The sequence below is a fragment of the Manihot esculenta genome, chromosome 1 (assembly GCF_001659605.2).
Source record: "Manihot esculenta cultivar AM560-2 chromosome 1, M.esculenta_v8, whole genome shotgun sequence".
Lineage (NCBI taxonomy): Eukaryota > Viridiplantae > Streptophyta > Magnoliopsida > Malpighiales > Euphorbiaceae > Manihot > Manihot esculenta.
In genome coordinates, this window is record NC_035161.2 from 38,683,588 (window position 1) to 38,701,672 (window position 18,085).

General features: G+C 35.7%; 3 protein-coding genes across 9 annotated transcripts; 2 read left to right on the plus strand and 1 right to left on the minus strand.

Moving 5' to 3' along the window:
- Positions 1 to 2,550: 2,550 nt before the first annotated feature.
- LOC110621274 (ABC transporter C family member 4) lies at positions 2,551 to 10,151 on the plus strand. Of its 4 annotated transcripts, none has more exons than XM_021765494.2 (12): positions 2,551 to 2,842; positions 3,862 to 6,017; positions 6,147 to 6,467; positions 6,560 to 6,646; positions 6,721 to 7,353; positions 7,498 to 7,662; positions 8,068 to 8,362; positions 8,540 to 8,754; positions 8,882 to 9,187; positions 9,268 to 9,331; positions 9,441 to 9,680; positions 9,825 to 10,151. In XM_021765494.2, the coding sequence occupies exons 2-12, from the start codon at positions 3,924 to 3,926 to the stop codon at positions 9,923 to 9,925; spliced, it is 4,521 nt and encodes a 1,506-aa protein (XP_021621186.1). In that variant the 5' UTR covers positions 2,551 to 2,842; positions 3,862 to 3,923; the 3' UTR covers positions 9,926 to 10,151. The 4 variants fall into 4 exon arrangements, with proteins under 4 accessions (XP_021621186.1, XP_021621203.1, XP_021621195.1 ...); XM_021765511.2 differs by lacking the exon at positions 2,551 to 2,842 and adding an exon at positions 2,871 to 3,013; XM_021765503.2 differs by lacking the exon at positions 2,551 to 2,842 and adding an exon at positions 3,140 to 3,522.
- A 785-nt stretch (positions 10,152 to 10,936) lies between these two features.
- On the minus strand, positions 10,937 to 14,084 carry LOC110618994 (probable E3 ubiquitin-protein ligase BAH1-like 1). 4 transcript variants are annotated; one of them, XM_021762262.2, is made up of 6 exons: positions 13,587 to 14,082; positions 12,764 to 13,008; positions 12,410 to 12,670; positions 11,661 to 11,798; positions 11,349 to 11,407; positions 10,937 to 11,247 (listed from the first exon to the last, which is right to left on the minus strand). In XM_021762262.2, exons 1-6 carry the CDS (start codon positions 13,759 to 13,761, stop codon positions 11,142 to 11,144), a joined length of 984 nt encoding a protein of 327 aa, XP_021617954.1. In that variant the 5' UTR covers positions 13,762 to 14,082; the 3' UTR covers positions 10,937 to 11,141. The 4 variants fall into 4 exon arrangements, 3 of the variants coding, with proteins under 3 accessions (XP_021617954.1, XP_021617958.1, XP_043817619.1); XR_002488590.2 differs by having other exon boundaries at positions 11,166 to 11,247; positions 11,550 to 11,798; positions 13,587 to 14,083; XM_021762266.2 differs by lacking the exon at positions 11,661 to 11,798 and having other exon boundaries at positions 13,587 to 14,084.
- A 1,460-nt stretch (positions 14,085 to 15,544) lies between these two features.
- On the plus strand, positions 15,545 to 17,989 carry LOC110617696 (universal stress protein PHOS34). Its single transcript, XM_021760657.2, has 4 exons — positions 15,545 to 15,821; positions 15,913 to 16,007; positions 17,192 to 17,313; positions 17,615 to 17,989. Exons 1-4 carry the CDS (start codon positions 15,641 to 15,643, stop codon positions 17,700 to 17,702), a joined length of 486 nt encoding a protein of 161 aa, XP_021616349.1. The 5' UTR covers positions 15,545 to 15,640; the 3' UTR covers positions 17,703 to 17,989.
- Positions 17,990 to 18,085: the final 96 nt, after the last annotated feature.

An 18,085-nucleotide genomic window follows, 5' to 3' on the forward strand; every position in this document is an offset into this window, starting at 1 on the left:
CTGAAGGAAGTTGATATGGATATTGCATCACCCACGAAACTTTAGTGTGATAATCGGGCTGCTCTTCACAACGGACTAAGCATATTAAATTTGACTGTCATTTTATCCGTGAGAAGATTCAAGAAAATTTAATTTTCACCAGTATGTCATTGACTTGGGTCAGCTTAAGTATTTCTTAGGAGTCGAAGTCTTGAGAAATAAAAAGGGAATTTTTTTTGTCTCAAATGAAGTATGTCATTGACTTACAGAAATTGGGAAGATGGGAGCTAAACCATGTAGCACACCAATGATTCTTAATATATATCTTACAAAAGATGACAAAGACCTTTATGATGATTCATAGAGGTACAGGAGGTTGGTTGGAAAGCTAAACTACCTTATGGTGATGACTCAGGCAGATATTGCTTTTGCAGGAAGTGTTGTCAGCCGTTCATGTCTGCACCTACGGTGAAACATTGGGCCGTTCTAGAATAAATTCTATATTATCTAAAAGGGACTTCTGGACGCGGTATACTCTACAAAGATCATGAGTATGCTGCACTTAAATGTTTTTCTGATACTGACTGGGTGGGATCCAAAAGTGATAGAAGATAGACTATAGGCTACTATGTATTTGTAGGAGGAAACCTAGTGTCTTGGAAAAGTAAAAAGCAAAATGTGGTATCCAGATCCAGTGCCGAGTCAGAATATAGGGCCATGGTTCAATCGACTTATGAGATTCTGTGGATAAATTATCTACTGAAGGAAGTTGATATGGATATTGCATCACCCGCGAAACTTTAGTGTGATAATCGGGCTGCTCTTCACAACGGACTAAGTATATTAAATTTGACTGTCATTTTATCCGTGAGAAGATTTAAGAAAATTTAATTTTCACCAGTTATGTGAAAACATGAGAGTAATTGGATGATCTATTTATCAAATCTTTAAATGAGTCTTGAATAGAATATTTTTTTAACAAGTTGGGTATAATAAATATTTATGATTCAACTTGAGGGGAGTGTTATAGGATATAGAAAGTAAATATATTAATATAAGAAATAAATATCGATAGATAAGGTCTCTCATATATAAATAGGTTATAATCTCTATTGTGAAATATAACAAAATATTATTTTTCTATATTTTGATATTTAATTGTTGTTCCTCTGCAGTGGAAGAAGAAATCTTTTGAATCCTTCATGGTATTTTTACATAATTTACAGGTAGAGTTTCAACTTACTTTAGGGAATCTTTTTTTGTTTTTTTGGCGTTAGGTGGTTCAGTGGTTCATTAAACTTTGATTCAAGAAGTGTTTAGTCGCTAAAGATCGCACCATCACCGCCTTCATCAATCCTTTTTGAGTGGTTGGTTCTCTAGATTCGGTGAGTGATATTCTTGCAGGATGGACCTTTTAAATCTTTACGGTGGCGGCGTCTTCTCATCGATCCTTAGTTGCATGTGATTTGTCTCCTTCATATCGGGACTCTCCTTTGGCAGTGGTGGTTATTTCAATTTTTTTCAACTTTTTTCTTCATTCAATGTGCTTTTTTATATTTGTTCATGGCTGCTTCAGCTACAATAAGAAAGAGATCATTTTCATTGTCAACGTTGTTGATACTTTTTAGGCGGCTAAATCTTGTCGGAGGAGTTGCGACACTAAATATTAAAGCTATCAGATTAGATCCTTCTGTAATATGGATCTTGAAATTATGTCTTTAAATTTTTTTTGTGTTTTTTAAATTCTAAAAGTTATGTTTAATTTCTATATTGGCAGATTTAAACAGTCAATTTTTAATGAAAATATCTTTTAATAAAAAAAGAATTTATAGTGAACCAAGCATAAGTAAGAATTAGCTACAAAATACATATTTCATGAGCGACCTATTAATAGAGATTGCAAGACATAATAAGAATTATAGGATACCTCCAATAGGTTCCTTCAAATATTAAAAAAAGTAAATTATTATTTAATATTTATAATATAAAAAATATATTAATTAATTATTCAATATGAAAAAAATTGAAATTTTAAAATATTTTTCAATTTATAAATTAATCTTTCTATTGTTTTAACAATAGAATGTTATAAATATGAAAAATTGAAATTTTAAAATATTTATCAATTCATAAATTAATTTTTCTATTGTTTTAACAATAAAATATTATAAATATGAAAAGACTAACTGATAGTTATGAAATTGAACAATCAATTAATATTTTTATTATAATAAAAATATTTAAATGATTAAAATTATTGGATGATTAATTAATATAATTTTTAAAATTTTAAAAATATTTTAATATATTTTTAAAAATTAAAGATATAACTAACGGATTTTTTTATATTATAAGAATTAAATGATAAAATTTTATAAAAGGAACATCCGCATATAGAAGACGAAGAACAGTCGAGGGTGCACAGTGATGGAGAGTGGCTGCCACGCGACACGGCGGGGAAGTTGAATAACCATCAGCGATTACTGATCAATAATAAGCTGCCAAATGCGTCAGTACTGGAATCGAAGAAAATGGCGCAAGTCGTAGACAGGACAAATCAAAATTTTATTTCTTTTTATACCTATACTGTCTCTCCCTCTCTTGTCTATCAATATTTCTATCTGCAGCCTATGTATGTCTTTCTGGCGATTACCAATTTTCTTATCGCCATATCTGCACCAGCGACACCAGAGACTCTATCTTTCTTTCCGAAAGACTCATCTTAATATCTCTCTCTATGTACGTACAATATAAAACACCAGCGAGCATGTGAAACACCGCCAAACTCTTGCACTAAACGACGCTACAGGCCACCTCCGCCGGCTCCCCACCATCTTCATCTCCTTCACCAACCGACCCACGTGTATATTCTCTTCCTTTTTTTGTTTATTGGCCCAGAATAACAGAATTCATTTATTCAGTGTTACTGCTGCAGCTTTAGCATGGTTCTTATCTGACAGGCGTCTCCCTTTCTCGGAAAATATTCTTTTGGTGGAGATGCGTAATCGTTCTTGATTTTGCATGCCTTGATCTGGTTGCTTTCCTTTTTTTTTTTTCTTGTATTATCATTTGTGTATATATATTTATATTTTTACAAAGGGTTATCATCTTTCTGTTTTTTTTTTTTGTTTTTTTTCATGCATCATATCTTTCTGTTTGATTTTTATAGTATATGCTCTTTTTGTCGGGTGCTAATTAATGAACTTGATTTCCATTCCCCAGACAGTTGGCTTCCCTTTCAAGAAGAAAGCTACTTGTTTATTTTTCTCGGTACAAATTTAGAGATTTTTTACATGTTTTGATTTACTTCATGAAGTAAAACTATATAATTCATGCCGTTTTATTCATAAAAAAAAGAAGTAACTAGAGTATATTTTAAGCATTTTACTTGCAGACTGCTGCATATATTGTACGTTCTGCTCTTGAAACTTGAAAAGTGAGAACTACTTTGAGTTTTGTGAGGACTCCATAGCTTTGATATTTTTTTCCCTTTCTTCTTGCTTCATTTTGGGTTCTATAAAGAAATACTAGATGCTTGAAAAGGTAACGCTTCGCTGTTTTTGCTCCCACAGATGCATATGATTGCCTTTTTATTAATAGTTTTTATTTTATCGCATAAAGAATACTAGATGTTTGACGATATTCCCCCAACTATTTTTCTTTTTTTTTTTTTGGATGGTTTGATTCACCATGCAATCTCAAGTTTTTGGAATGTTGCTCTATACGAATGGTGATAATGGCGTCGCGTTTTTTTTTATTACAATCACGAAATTAAACAGTATTTTTTTTTGTGGGCCAATACATTTTATTCATAATCTGGAATTGTGAAGTCAGTGGTTACATTTTCCTTACAAATGTTACTTTTCTGTTAAATTTTCCCAGACAGCAAGAGGGAGGAGATTGATCAGAACCCCAAAGTGCTGCATCTCTCGTCAACCTAAAACATGTCTTCTTCACCATGGATTACCTCCCTCTCTTGCTCAAGCTCTGTCATTCAATCCTCTGGGGAAGCATCCCTTCCATTGATATTTCAATGGTTAAGGTTCATATTTCTCTCTCCTTGTCCTCAGAGAGCTCTGCTATCTTCTGTTGATATTTTGTTCCTTCTTGTTCTCCTTGTGTTCCTGTGTCAGAAGCTCTTTTCTAGATTCACCTTTAGTGGTCACTCCAGCTCTGACATCGACAAGCCCCTTATTGGAAACAACAGAGTTCATATTATGACTACTATCTGGTTTAAGCTCTCTTTGATTGCAACTGCTCTGTTGGCTTTTGGTTATACAGTTATCTGCATTCTAGCATTAAGTGGAAGCACGCAATTTCCATGGAAGCTAGTTGCTGGGTTGTTTTGGTTAGTCCAAGCGATAACTCATGCAGCGATTGCAATCTTGATCATCCATGAGAAGAGATTCCAAGCTGTTACCCACCCATTCTCTCTTCGAATTTATTGGGTCGCAAATTTCATCATCATTACTTTGTTTACGGCATCTGGGATCATTCGTTTGGTTGCTCAAGAGACCAACCTCTTAGTGGATGATATAGTTTCTGTAATTTCTTTTCCTTTATCGATTCTTCTTCTTTCTGTGGCCATCGAAGGATCAACCGGGATTACAGTAAAAAGAGAAACCGAACAAGTGATAGACGATGCAGAAACCAAATTATGTGAGACTCTTTCTGGTAAATCCAACGTGAGTGCCTTCGCTACAGCTTCTCATATATCTAAGGCCTTTTGGCTTTGGATGAATCCCCTGCTGAGCAAAGGCTACAAGTCTCCTCTCAAGTTAGCTGATGTTCCAACTCTTTCACCGGATCATAGAGCAGAAAAAATGTCTCTGCTTTTTGCTTCCAATTGGCCTAAACCTCATGAACAATCTAAGCACCCTGTTAGGACAACATTGTTGAGGTGCTTTCGGAAGGAAATTGCCTTCACTGCTTCCCTTGCAATTGTGCGGCTCTGTGTGATGTATGTTGGACCTATTCTCATCCAAAGTTTCGTGGATTTTACTGCTGGGAAAAGAACCTCTCCGTATGAAGGATACTACCTTGTCCTGACACTCCTTGCTGCCAAATTTGTTGAGGTCTTAAGTCTCCACCAATTTAACTTCAACTCTCAGAAACTCGGAATGCTTATCAGGTCTACGCTCATTACTTCTTTGTACAAGAAGGGCCTGAGATTATCCTGTTCTGCCCGTCAAGCTCATGGTGTTGGACAAATTGTGAATTACATGGCTGTTGATGCCCAACAACTATCTGATATGATGCTACAGCTACATTCTATATGGCTGATGCCACTGCAAGTTGCTGTTGCATTAGTGCTCTTGTACAATGCACTTGGGGTTTCTGTGATCGCTGCATTAATAGGAATTATTGGCGTTATTGTCTTCGTGGTGTTTGGAACTCGAAGAAACAATAGATTCCAATTCAATGTGATGATAAATCGTGACTCTAGAATGAAAGCAACAAACGAGATGCTTAATTATATGCGTGTGATAAAGTTCCAGGCATGGGAAGAACACTTTAACAAAAGGATCCTAAATTTTAGAGAATCAGAATTTGGATGGCTTTCCAAGTTTATGTACTCAGTCTCTGGAAACATTATTGTGATGTGGTGTACTCCATTACTGATATCATCAGTCACATTTGGTGTTGCTCTCCTGTTGGGTGTGCCACTTGATGCAGGGACAGTATTCACAACAACATCTATATTTAAAATCTTGCAAGAGCCCATCAGGAATTTTCCACAGTCTATGATTTCACTTTCACAGGCAATGGTATCTCTTGACAGGTTGGATCGTTACATGTTGAGTAAGGAATTGGAGGAGAAATCGGTGGAAAGAGTAGAGGGTTGTGATGGGAGAATTGCTGTGGAGATCAAAGATGCCTGTTTTAATTGGGATGACGAAAATGACGATCTAGTTTTGAAAAAGATAAATTTGGAAATCAAGAAAGGGGAACTTACTTCTATTGTTGGGACTGTGGGATCCGGGAAGTCCTCTCTTCTTGCCTCGATTCTCGGTGAGATGCACAAAATTTCAGGAAAGGTATGGATCCTGAAACATAATTTTTGAAATTCTTGGTTGATCATATTTAGAAAAGTCGAAAATCAAAACTTGAAAGTTGTTTGGTTTTCTCTTGCACTTTTATAAAGTTGCTTTCTCTTCCATGAGCAGGTCACGGTATGTGGAACAACGGCCTATGTTGCTCAAACCTCATGGATTCAAAATGGAACCATTCAAGAGAATATCTTATTTGGTTTGCCAATGGACAAGGAAAAATACAATGAAGTCATAAGGGTTTGTTGCTTGGAGAAAGACTTGGAAATGATGGATTATGGAGATCGAACTGAGATTGGAGAGCGTGGCATTAACCTCAGTGGTGGGCAGAAGCAGCGGATACAACTTGCCAGGGCTGTCTATCAGGACTGTGATATCTATCTTCTTGATGATGTTTTCAGCGCTGTTGATGCACATACAGGATCAGATATATTTAAGGTGAAAGCAGCATTCACTTGCTTTATCCATTCTATAAAGAACATGTTTGGGAAGTAAACAGGCAACTAAATTTGTATCCATTCCTTTTGCAGGAGTGTGTCCGAGGAGCATTGAAGGGCAAGACTATTTTACTTGTGACCCACCAAGTTGACTTCTTGCATAATGTCGATCTTATCATGGTAGGTTACACACAAGCACACATGCAGACAGATACTTGTGGATTTGTGATTTCTGAAAAGAGATTTTTTACCAGGTCATGCGTGATGGAATGATAGTACAGGCAGGAAAGTATAATGATCTAATGGAGTCTGGCATGGATTTTGGAGCTCTAGTGGCTGCCCATGAAACTGCTATGGAACTTGTAGAAGAAGCTGGAGCCACAATTCCTGGTGAAAGTTCTCCCAATCCACCGAAGTCTCCTCAGGCCCCCTCCAGTGTTGGAGAATCCAATAGTGAAAACAAACACTTAGATCAACCTAAGTCAGATAAGGGGACGTCGAAACTCATTGAAGAAGAAGAAAGAGAGACTGGTAAAGTGGGCCTGCATGTGTACAAGCAATACTGTACTGCAGCTTTTGGGTGGTGGGGTATTGTAGCAGTATTGTTCTTGTCCATAATATGGCAAGCATCTCTAATGGCTGGTGATTATTGGTTGGCATATGAAACTTCAGAAGAACGGTCTAGAGTTTTCGATCCTTCTCTGTTCATTTCTATCTATACAATTATTGCAGCTGTTTCGGTGGTGCTGTTAACAGTGAGATCATTTTTCGTTACAATCATGGGGCTTCAGACAGCTCAAATCTTCTTTACGGGTATTCTTAACAGCATCTTGCATGCACCCATGTCATTTTTCGATACCACGCCATCAGGAAGAATATTAAGCCGGGTAAGGATAAAAGGACTCAACTATGCTGCTAAATTTTCTGCGTTGTGTATGTTTGCATTTACAACAAGGTGGAATGCAAACAACAGAATGGTCTGAAACTGATGATAATTGTTCGTTTCTCTGTACTTGTTATGTACTTTTCAGGCATCAACAGATCAATCCAATGTTGATCTTTTCATTCCCTTGATTTTGGGCGTTACAGTTGCCATGTACATCACACTGCTCAGCATCATTATTATTACATGTCAATATGCCTGGCCAACAGTTATCTTATTAATTCCACTTTGCTGGCTGAACATCTGGTACAGGGTATGTTTCACTTTATCTTTCTAATCTGCAGTTTCACATTATGAAAGAAAGCTCAAGATGTGGCACAGAACATATGTTACTATTTTCGTCCACTTTTATCTATCGTCTAAGGTTTTTGCATGGTGAATAAGAAATTGTAGCAAAATAAGCTCTAACTTGACTACATTACCCTAATTAATACTCTTTAATAATCATAGATAATTTTGGACAAATAAAATTCTTAAAAGTAACAGATAAAAGTGTGGAGAAATACATCTATGGGTGCGAAAGCTTTCTGAGGTCCTTCCCATGACGTTGTAGACGTTATTGTGGTTGTCATTCATTTGACTTAAAAGTAAATCCTAACTTAAATGATTTCCCTTTCCCAGATTATTGATGTTTTTTTTCCACCCTCTTTGATTGCAGGGATATTTTCTTGCAACATCTCGAGAATTAACTCGCCTTGACTCAATCACCAAAGCTCCCATTATCCATCATTTCTCAGAAAGCATCTCAGGAGTTATGACAATTCGCTCTTACAATAAGCAGGAGAGTTTCTGTAAGGAAAATGTTAACAGAGTTAATGCCAACTTGCGTATGGATTTTCACAATAATGGATCGAATGAATGGTTGGGCTTTCGTTTGGAACTCATAGGAAGCTTCATCCTCTGCTTGTCTGCTTTGTTCTTGACTGTGTTGCCCAGCAGTATTATAAGGCCAGGTAATTGAGTAATTAGTCAGCACATCAAGTATTTAGACATTCTTTCGTTGCCATTGTTGTGCTTTGTGAAGAAATGATAGTTTCTTAATCCATTGACAGTTTTTTATATGTTTCAGTTGCAAAAAAAAAAAAAAAAAAAAAAAAAAAAAAAACTGACCTAATATTTTCTGCATATAGAAAATGTCGGTTTATCTCTCTCCTATGGATTATCCCTCAATGGTGTGCTGTTCTGGGCCATATACATGAGTTGCTTTGTGGAAAATAGAATGGTTTCTGTTGAGAGGATTAAGCAATTCACAAATATTCCATCCGAAGCAGCATGGAAAATACAAGACCAGATCCCTCCTCCAAGCTGGCCTGCCCATGGCAATGTTGATCTGAAAGACTTGCAGGTAAGGACTCCAGTCTAATTCTTGTTAAATCTTAAAAAATAAAACAAAGAACACTAGTGATCTTTGCCAATGCAATTGTCATCTTCATTTATATAGCCTCTGCATGCATTGAATTTTTGGCCGACAGGTTAAATATCGTCCAAACACTCCTCTGGTTCTGAAAGGGATTACTCTTAGCTTTTATGGAGGAGAGAAGATTGGTATTGTTGGACGTACAGGGAGTGGAAAATCAACTTTGATCCAAGTTTTCTTTAGGTTGGTGGAACCAACAGGAGGGAAAATAATCATCGATGGCATAGACATTTGTAGGCTAGGACTTCATGATCTTAGGTCTCGCTTTGGCATAATTCCCCAAGAACCTGTCCTTTTTGAAGGAACAGTGAGAAGCAACATTGATCCCATTGGACAGCATACAGATGAAGACATATGGAAGGTAATCATACCATTCCTCCTTCAATGATCACCTCTGTTTTGCTATTATGGTTATTAATTGAAAAAATAATAATTTTGTAGAGTCTCGAACGCTGTCAACTAAAGGATGTAGTGGCTGCAAAACCTGAGAAACTTGATGCTCCTGGTATGTGGCATTCATCTGCTGAATTCACAGTTTGCTTCTGTAAGCTTCAGCTTTTGCCTCGAGCATTTTTGCAAATGGAAGTTTCTAAAATTCTTTTTAAACTTGATAGTGGTTGACAATGGCGATAATTGGAGTGTGGGTCAAAGACAGCTTCTCTGTCTAGGGAGAGTTATGCTAAAGCGCAGTCGGCTGTTGTTTATGGACGAGGCAACTGCTTCAGTTGATTCAAAAACTGATGGTGTAATTCAGAAGATTATCCGGGAGGACTTTGCAGCCTGCACAATCATCAGCATTGCTCACAGAATACCCACAGTCATGGACTGTGACAGGGTTTTAGTCATAGATGCCGGTGTGTAAACCCTTCTCTTTTTTTTTTTTCCCTTTGTGATTATCATACCTGGTCCAGTGAGCTGCAGAAAATCCTCCTGTTATTGCTTTGTCTTGCCTTGTCACATGAAATTCTCGCTGACCCCTCTTAACTTTCTTTATTCAGGACGGGCAAAAGAATTTGATAAACCTTCTCGTTTACTTGAGAGGCCGTCACTCTTCGGAGCACTGGTTCAGGAATACGCCAATCGTTCAGCTGGATTATGACAAAGACCAGATTTTATTTTCCTACTGCTCATCTTTTGAAGACCACAACTTGATTTCTAGAAGATATCAGCTCCGCTAGTTTGGCAAAGAGCCTTCTCATTTTGCCTAACTGTCTAAGGAGAGGACCCCTTTTTTTTTAGTAATGAAATGTACCAGAAATTTGCATCTAAGTATTCATCAATTAGCAGAATTGATGGTTGTAATTGAAAATATATTAGCATTTCTCATCTTCCGGAAGAGGGTCAGTTATCTATTGCGTTTCCCATGATCACCATAACATTCTAGAACTAAAGAGTATTATTTGAGGAGTATAGTTCAAGTTTCGATCAAAGCCAATTTTATCAAATATATATATATATATAATATTCTAAGATAAAATCATCTAGTTTTCTTTCAGAGAAAATGTCCGGTAAAATCATCTAGTTTTCTTTTAGAGAACATGTCTGGCTTTTTCTTGTTTTGCCTACGGGCAGAAATATTAAGAAATTATCAAATTTTAATTTTAAACTTGCAGGTGTGAACCTGATAATGTGTTTTAGTACCTATCAAATTAAAAAGTTCTCAAGTTTATTGTATTGTTTTTAACTATTCTGCCAAAATAAAATTTTAGCACAAAATTTCACTAAAGATTATTTTATTTATTTCAAAAAAAAAATAAATATTTTTAATATATTTAACAACTAGCCACTTTCATTGTCATTTAATAGATATTTTATTTCTAAATCTTAGTATGGGTATTTTTTCTTTTAATTTTTACCTTTAAGAGGCAAAAAACCCAAGTTGGAGGCTTACCGTTCAGGTTGGAAGAACCTGCAGGTAGCTGGCTTTCTCCCTTCAAAGCTTTGCTCTGTTGCTGACTCCCATCACTCTAAATCCTAACTTTCTTGGCGTTCGATCCAGTTTCTCACACCATTCAAACCGAATCCCTCCAAAGTCCCGACGAATTGGAATCTGTCGATTCCGGCAACGGTCTACGGGAAGATGGTCTGTATTATGTCTCTTGCCAGGTTATTTACAGCAGAAAACGTTCATTCCATTTCTCCAAGCGAGAAAATTTTATACACCACTAGCTACAGACAAAAGCTTGGCTAAATCAAGCCACGCTCAAAAGAGCACATATCACAATTAATTCAAATCCTGACCGAGAAGAGAGAAGAGTCTGATTAAATTTATTTATGACAAGATCTGGAAGAAGTTATGAAATCTAAATTTTATTCTAGACACCCATGAATGCTCGACACTGGTATTCCCAGTGCTGCTTTGCCTGACGAATCCTCTCCAACCTCTCTGATTGCAGCCGCTGCTCCCAATACTCGGCACAACTGTTCAGACATGGGAGAGTCAAACTAGTAAGAGAAGCAAGCATCCTCTCCTATGCTCTCTAGATTTTTTTTCTCTAAAAAAAAAAGGAAAACGAATATACCTTTGACTTAATAAAATATTAAGCTCTTCCAAGTGTAGAGCACCTTCATAAACTCCAGTCTGTGATCACAAGAGAAATGAATTATTACAAGTGTAGAAACGGTTTTTAAAGCTTCAAGTGAAGCAGGTGTTGTAGATAAAAAAAGTTGAACTAATCGGTGGGTATCCAACATGATTCTACCACCAAGATTTCAATCCTTACCATGAACTCCAGTGAAATACACCAGGTAGAGAGTAAACCGTTAATCATCGTTTATTTACTACTTGCTAACATATTTTAAGTGCAAATTTCACAAAGAAAACGCCAGCTAACCTCCCGGCATAAAGGGCATTTTTCTTTAGGCTCTGCAGCTTTCAGGCCATCAACAATAGTCACCGAAGCAGCGGAGCAAGAACACATATAGCAGAATATATGGCCACATGTAAGAGAAACTGGGTCAAATACTGTATCCTGTCATCAAACATCGTGATAAGGAAGCCAAAGTGTAGGAAGCCAAAGTGTAAGCATTCTAATCCGGAAATTATTCTTCTATTCTACCAAAAGAAGAGAGCTGACGCTGGATCTGGCATCTGGCTGCAAATTGGCTATTGTTCTTATTCACCAAGGATCCAGGGGGATATTCAACATAACATATACTTTCCATTTGGAATAGAAAATTTTACAAAAATTCAATTCAATTGAATTCTTTTCTAATAATTCATTTGTTTGGAGTGAAAGTATTCAATTCCTTTTAACTACCAAAATTTTCATTTTAAAAAAAATTGAAATCTTACCTGATTTTATAGGAATTCAATTGAATACTTTTTTCTCATGTAAAATGAATTATGTCAAACAAAAGGATACTATATGTAGCCTATCCCATGATTTTCATAACGAAATTGACTTGACAAAGCCCAACAAATAAACTCAAGCAGTTTCCACCATGGACATATTACAAATGACCTTGATTCCAGTTCTACCAGTTCAATGGAATGAGAGAAGATAATAGTTTTATTATACAATTAATAAATGCGTGTATATAAAGTATACAAATCTTAGCAAAATGAAATCTAGGAGCTTACCAAGCATATTGAACAAGTCAAATCAATATCAAGCTTGACAGAATCAAAGAGCTCACAAGAGAGTGATGGTTTGTCATCATCATCAAATGTTAGTGAGCACCCCTCAAACAAGGCAGGGGCCTTCTTCTTTGACTTGACCTTTGTGTTCCTTAAATTGATATGGAAAGCCATAAGCTCACAGAGCCAGGGAGACTGGAGAATCTCAATGTGCATACTTTGAGCTTGTGACCTGAAGGCCTGTCCTTGGTTGGAGTAATGAATCTGCAACCAATGAGAAACAAAAAATATTGAACTCCACAATCCAATTATCCAAGTTCATTATTTAAAATCATTTTACGATATAGATGAGCATACCTTATCATATTTCTTTAGAATTTTTCTGACTGCAATTGCATTTATAAGTGCATAGGTAACCAGATCCTTGCCTTCTTGCATCAAGGCAACATGATTTCCTTGCAACTTGCCTTTGCACCAAATGAAGTATTTTCTAAAGCCGGAAGCCAGATGCAGCTCAAGCAATTTCTGTGCTCGCTCATTAAAGCAACCAACTACTGCAGACATTTCGTTGAGAAGGGAAGGGAAGAAGGTTCCATCGCACACTACACATGAAACCCAATCAGAAAAGAGAACAATAAAAATTGTACCATTAAATCATTATGTTTCAAAATAAGATGCTGTTTGATCATATCAGAAAATTTATCATGTAGGAAGGTTTTCTATCACTAAATTTTTTGGTGAAGCACTGTGACATCCAAAATCTATGTTGTTTGATCACAGTCGAGAGTTTATTGCTGTATCATAAGATCTACTTTACAAGATTTGTTTCGTAATAACAAATAGAATTATCATCATTGAGAGGAGAGCATCTGTACAAGTTCTTGAAATTCACCACAGAATCATCCAAACAAGGAATTAGTTATATATCAATTGGATTTCACCTATAAACCCAATCTCTAAATTTCCAGCATTAAATCCTTGAATCAAGGAAAACAATCTGATTGGAACAGGAATCAAACACTGGAATGAATAAAATCAGATGTTTCAAGAATGCTAATATAAAATCTAAGAAAAAGAAAATACGCAATAACCAATAATAGAAAAGAAAAAGGAATCCTAATGTAGAAAAACCAAGATTTCGAAAGCCAAAGAAATGACAAAAATGTATCGAGTGCAATACCTGGACAATGATGAGGACAGTGTTGAGCAGCAGAAGGAGACCCTTCAAGTTCTTGATGGGATTCAAAATCTCTCCTGCATTTCTTCAAAATCTTTTTAAGCTTCTTTAAACCAACCCCAGGAAGTTCTTTCTCTTGGGCTTGCATGTACTCCTGATATTTCTTGCAGAACTTCATGTTTTATGATGAAACCCAGCGGACACTTTGGCTTGAATTCTCTAAAAATCTCACAGAGAAACCAATGGCTCAGTCCCCAGGAATATCCAATACATTAATCAATAAAGGAAGCATAAAGAATGTGATTCCTTTGTTTTTAGGTGAAGGAGACGACTCTCCCTCAGTCTCTATGTGTGATTGGATTTGGAGGTGGGGTGGGGATTGGCAAGCCAATTAGGGGACGTATATATAGGGATAGTATTTATTCACAGGGTGGCTACAGAAATAGTCAAATTATCGGAATTTTCTCCGACGTTAAATCCGATAGCCATCTTTTTCTTTCTTTCCCAACATTTACACTGAACGCTCCATCTTTTTTGATAAAATTCCAATTTACCCTTTATTTGGAGGATTTTTTGTTAAGTAATAGATTTTTTTAAAACAAATCGCTAAATATTTTAATTTTTATATTTCAGAAAATTTTATTTTATTTTGTACTCTCTTTACATATAGTATTAGAGTATTCTTTAATGGTGATATGATGAAATTAATTAATTAATTTTTATATTTTTTAAAAAATATATTAAATAGTTTATATATTTTTCAAAATTTAATTAAAAGCTCTTTCTATTAATTTTAAGCTATTACCATGGTAAATTCCGTAAAAGAGAAGATAACAATATAAGTATAAAACTAAAAATAGGGTTAAAACATAAAAAGGATAGACTTTTTATATCAATTATTTAAAAAATGTGTAAAATTAATATATTTTTAAAAATATAAATACTACCTAATTAGTTACCATATCGTAAAAAATGAACAACAGTTTTTCATTTGCTTTTGATTTATGAATCAGCAAATTCCTCGGCCTTTTTTTTTTATTATTGTTATTAATTAAAGTGAATTTTGTAGTGAATAGAAATCACGCCGGCCATGGATTCGGAGTCGTTCGATATTCAAATTCAACTACTATTATTTATTTATACCTGTATTTGTTTTGAAATTTTTATAGTAATATGAAATTTGCTAAAATTTCAATTTCATCCCCGTATTTTTAGAAATCCAATTTAATAAATTTTCTTTTTTTTAATACATTTACATTTAATACAGTTAAAATATTTTATTTTTTTATCCATCTACTTATTTAAATATTAATAATTAATTTACATTCTACAATTTGTTGGATGATGATGCATGCCATGAGTTCAGCATTGCTAAATGCCATTATCGGGATGAAGGTAATAAAATAATTTAATCAGAACTATGGATGGTTGAGAATTCACTTGAAAAAGCATGTGGTGCTTTTTTCTTTTTTTATAGAAATTCCATTATATTGAAAATGGAAGCCTATAGAAAATAAATTAAGCGAGTGGAGGAGCCATTATGAATTGATGCATCTTTCAAGACCCTCCAAATTGGAATTCATACTCTCAATTGTTTAATTATATCACATTCAAATTTCCATTTTTTGTGGCCTCACTGAACATGCTGTTGAAAAAAATTTTGATTTAATTAAAGTTTATGTTTGATTTATTATTATTATTATTATTATTTTTATACAAATGAGAAAATAACCCCAAACTTGCACAAACAGCAAAGCGGGGACAAAAGCCAGGAGCCACGCGGGCTAACAAGCCACGTGCTGTGCGGGAAATATATGTATATCCTGTAAACGACTGCGTTTTCTCTGCCCAAATGGCTTGGCTCCTTCGTAGGATGGGCGACAACTCCCAGAAGAGCATTCTGTTTTCTGGCCCTACGTCTAGTCAGCTTGTTCCTTTCCCTTCTCACATGTCGTTTAAATTATGCGCGTCAAGCCCCTTAGAACTTACAATTAGTTCTGGACTTTCCAGAAACGACGCTGCTAAAAACGCAAGCTGCAAGCATACAGAAAACTTCAATGGCCACGCCACAAAAGCAAGTGATGGTGGTCGGCGTCGACGATAGCGAGCATAGCTTGTACGCTTTGGGCTGGACGCTCGATCATTTTTTCGTTCCCTTTGTTTCTAATTCTCCTTTCAACCTCGTCGTCGTCCACGCCAAACCTACTGCTTCCTCTGCCGTGGGTCTTGCTGGACCCGGTACTTCCTTACATATATCTCTCTTCCTATTGGCGTTTTCTTGGTTTGATTAAACTTACAGAGTTGAAATATACTATCTTTTGTTTTTTAGGGGCTGCTGAGGTTTTGCCGTATGTGGATTCGGATTTGAAGAGGATAGCTGCTAGGGTTATTGAGAAGGCTAAGGAAATCTGCACCAGTAAATTGGTGGTTATTTTTTGCTTGCTTTAATAATCTGCTATCTTATGATGATGGTGTGCTACACTTTTTTCTCTTCAATATGTCCGTAGTGTTTCTCTTATGAATGCGTATTAAGAATTTTGACTTACAAATATCTTTATTTGAACTTTTCAATTATCATATATGATTGGGTGTATGGATCTTATAAATAAGCTTTTTAATGATCTGAGTATTTCGGGTATCGCACAGTGGCCTAAACATGTAGCTATGAACTTTTAGGTGCTTAGTATTTTTAGTTCCAAAAATTAGGGATTTCTACTTCTTGGTATTCTTGGAGATCTTGAGAAAATAAACAGCTATATACAGAGGAACCTGACTGTCCTATAAGCGTTTGCCATCACTGTGTCACTAGACTTACTACTCAAAGTATACCTCATCAAACTCCATTTTCATTTGATAAGGGGAAAAAGGTCTCAAAGTTTGGCAATAAGGACTGAAAATTTCACCATGTTAATAGAATAAGTGCAGTATAGTGTTACATAGAATTGGAGTATCGCTTTCCTTTCCAGTATAAATGAAAGTGATGAACTTTGGAGCTGTGACAGACAGAAGTGCTTCTACAGGACTATGATCTATATTAAAGGAACTGGATGAAGAGGAAGAAGCATGGATTTTTGTGTGAACCATGCATGGGGGCTAATTTTATGTGCTCAATGTACTTTGAAATTTGAAATGTTGCTTCTCAAACTATTTTAGCTTGAGCCTTGAAGTGATATTGTGTGCTTGTGATCTTCTAAGTTGAACTAGGTTAAATGTAGCATTCATGGGTAAGTTTGACTTGTAGGCAGGTGTATATTCAGTTATTACTGATTACAAATTAAAAAATTTATATTCATATTTGATAATTGTGTGACTCACCTCCCTCATGTCCAATAAACTAAATATGGCAACAATAGCTTGGGCCTCTTTTTTTAAATTGTAGATACTTTTGAGTCCCTACAAAGCCCATTGTATGCTTTTGGAAAAATAAGTTTACAATTATATTTGGTCATCAACTCACTCAATATAGGGTAGAAGCATGTGTCTAATCATGCCTACATTTCCCTTTATTTTTCATCCAGAATATGTAGTAAGAAATTTGAATTCTTAGATTTCCCATCTGAATCATTACAATTTGGTAACAGTTTCTTGATTATTTTGTTTCTAAGCAGGTGAATGATGTGATATATGAAGTGGGGGAGGGTGATGCCAGGAATGTTCTCTGTGAGGCTGTAGAGAGACACAATGCATCAATACTGGTTGTGGGTAGCCATGGTTATGGGGCTATTAAAAGGTATTGCCATCCTAACCGTTCTATGCCTTAATAAAGGTTGCAGTTGTGGTAAATACCTTAATTTGCTTAGTCTCTTGCAGCTATTATAGTATAATTTGCGTAGTCTCAAGTGGCTTCCCTTTTCAAAATGTGTCTGTGGGATATGGGCTGTTTTCCGTCTTATTAACTAACTATCCAGCAAATATTGCACAAAGGCTCCTCGGAAACAATCTTACCGTGCTACCATACGCCAAACTCTGTCTTTGATGACTGTCTTAGTCTCACGTAGACGTCATTTTAACCTGATGCCTTTCTATTGCAGGGCGGTTCTCGGTAGTGTGAGTGATTACTGCTCTCATCATGCTCACTGCAGCGTGATGATTGTGAAGAGGCCGAAGATCAAACACTGAGACGATTTACCTGCTTCTGGATTTGACACCAATTGCAATAAATATTTTAAATGTAATGAGAACAATGGTACACCCTGTCAATGCCAGATTCATGTATTTCTGAATTGCTTCAAGAGGGTAAGTATTACCTCCCATAGTGTAAAAGGGGGGGGGGGGGGGGGGAATGCGTTGGGGATTTTTTTTTTTTTTTTACCTAAAAAGAAAGAACATAATTAGTCGTGTAATCATATAAATTTGTTTATAATTATATTTGTCATTACATGAATTAAACGCATCAACTGATTAAATTATATTCTGTATCCTTGTTCTAAAATATTTAAAGATAAGTTACTATTTAGTATTTCATTCTTTTATTTGGAAAAATAAATCAAGCTCTGTTCGTT

Coding starts and splice junctions, on each gene's coding strand:
- LOC110617696 (XM_021760657.2), top strand. CDS start 15,641: ATGGCCACGCCACAAAAGCAAGTGATGGTGGTCGGCGTCGACGATAGC. Junction 15,822..15,912: donor CGTGGGTCTTGCTGGACCCG/GTACTTCCTTAC, acceptor TTTGTTTTTTAG/GGGCTGCTGAGGTTTTGCCG. Junction 17,314..17,614: donor GGTTATGGGGCTATTAAAAG/GTATTGCCATCC, acceptor TTTCTATTGCAG/GGCGGTTCTCGGTAGTGTGA.
- LOC110618994 (XM_021762262.2), bottom strand. CDS start 13,761: ATGAAGTTCTGCAAGAAATATCAGGAGTACATGCAAGCCCAAGAGAAA. Junction 11,799..12,409: donor TGACTTGTTCAATATGCTTG/GTAAGCTCCTAG, acceptor GTTTGATGACAG/GATACAGTATTTGACCCAGT. Junction 11,248..11,348: donor AATATTTTATTAAGTCAAAG/GTATATTCGTTT, acceptor ATGTCTGAACAG/TTGTGCCGAGTATTGGGAGC.
- LOC110621274 (XM_021765494.2), top strand. CDS start 3,924: ATGTCTTCTTCACCATGGATTACCTCCCTCTCTTGCTCAAGCTCTGTC. Junction 6,468..6,559: donor CAGGATCAGATATATTTAAG/GTGAAAGCAGCA, acceptor TTCCTTTTGCAG/GAGTGTGTCCGAGGAGCATT. Junction 6,647..6,720: donor ATAATGTCGATCTTATCATG/GTAGGTTACACA, acceptor ATTTTTTACCAG/GTCATGCGTGATGGAATGAT.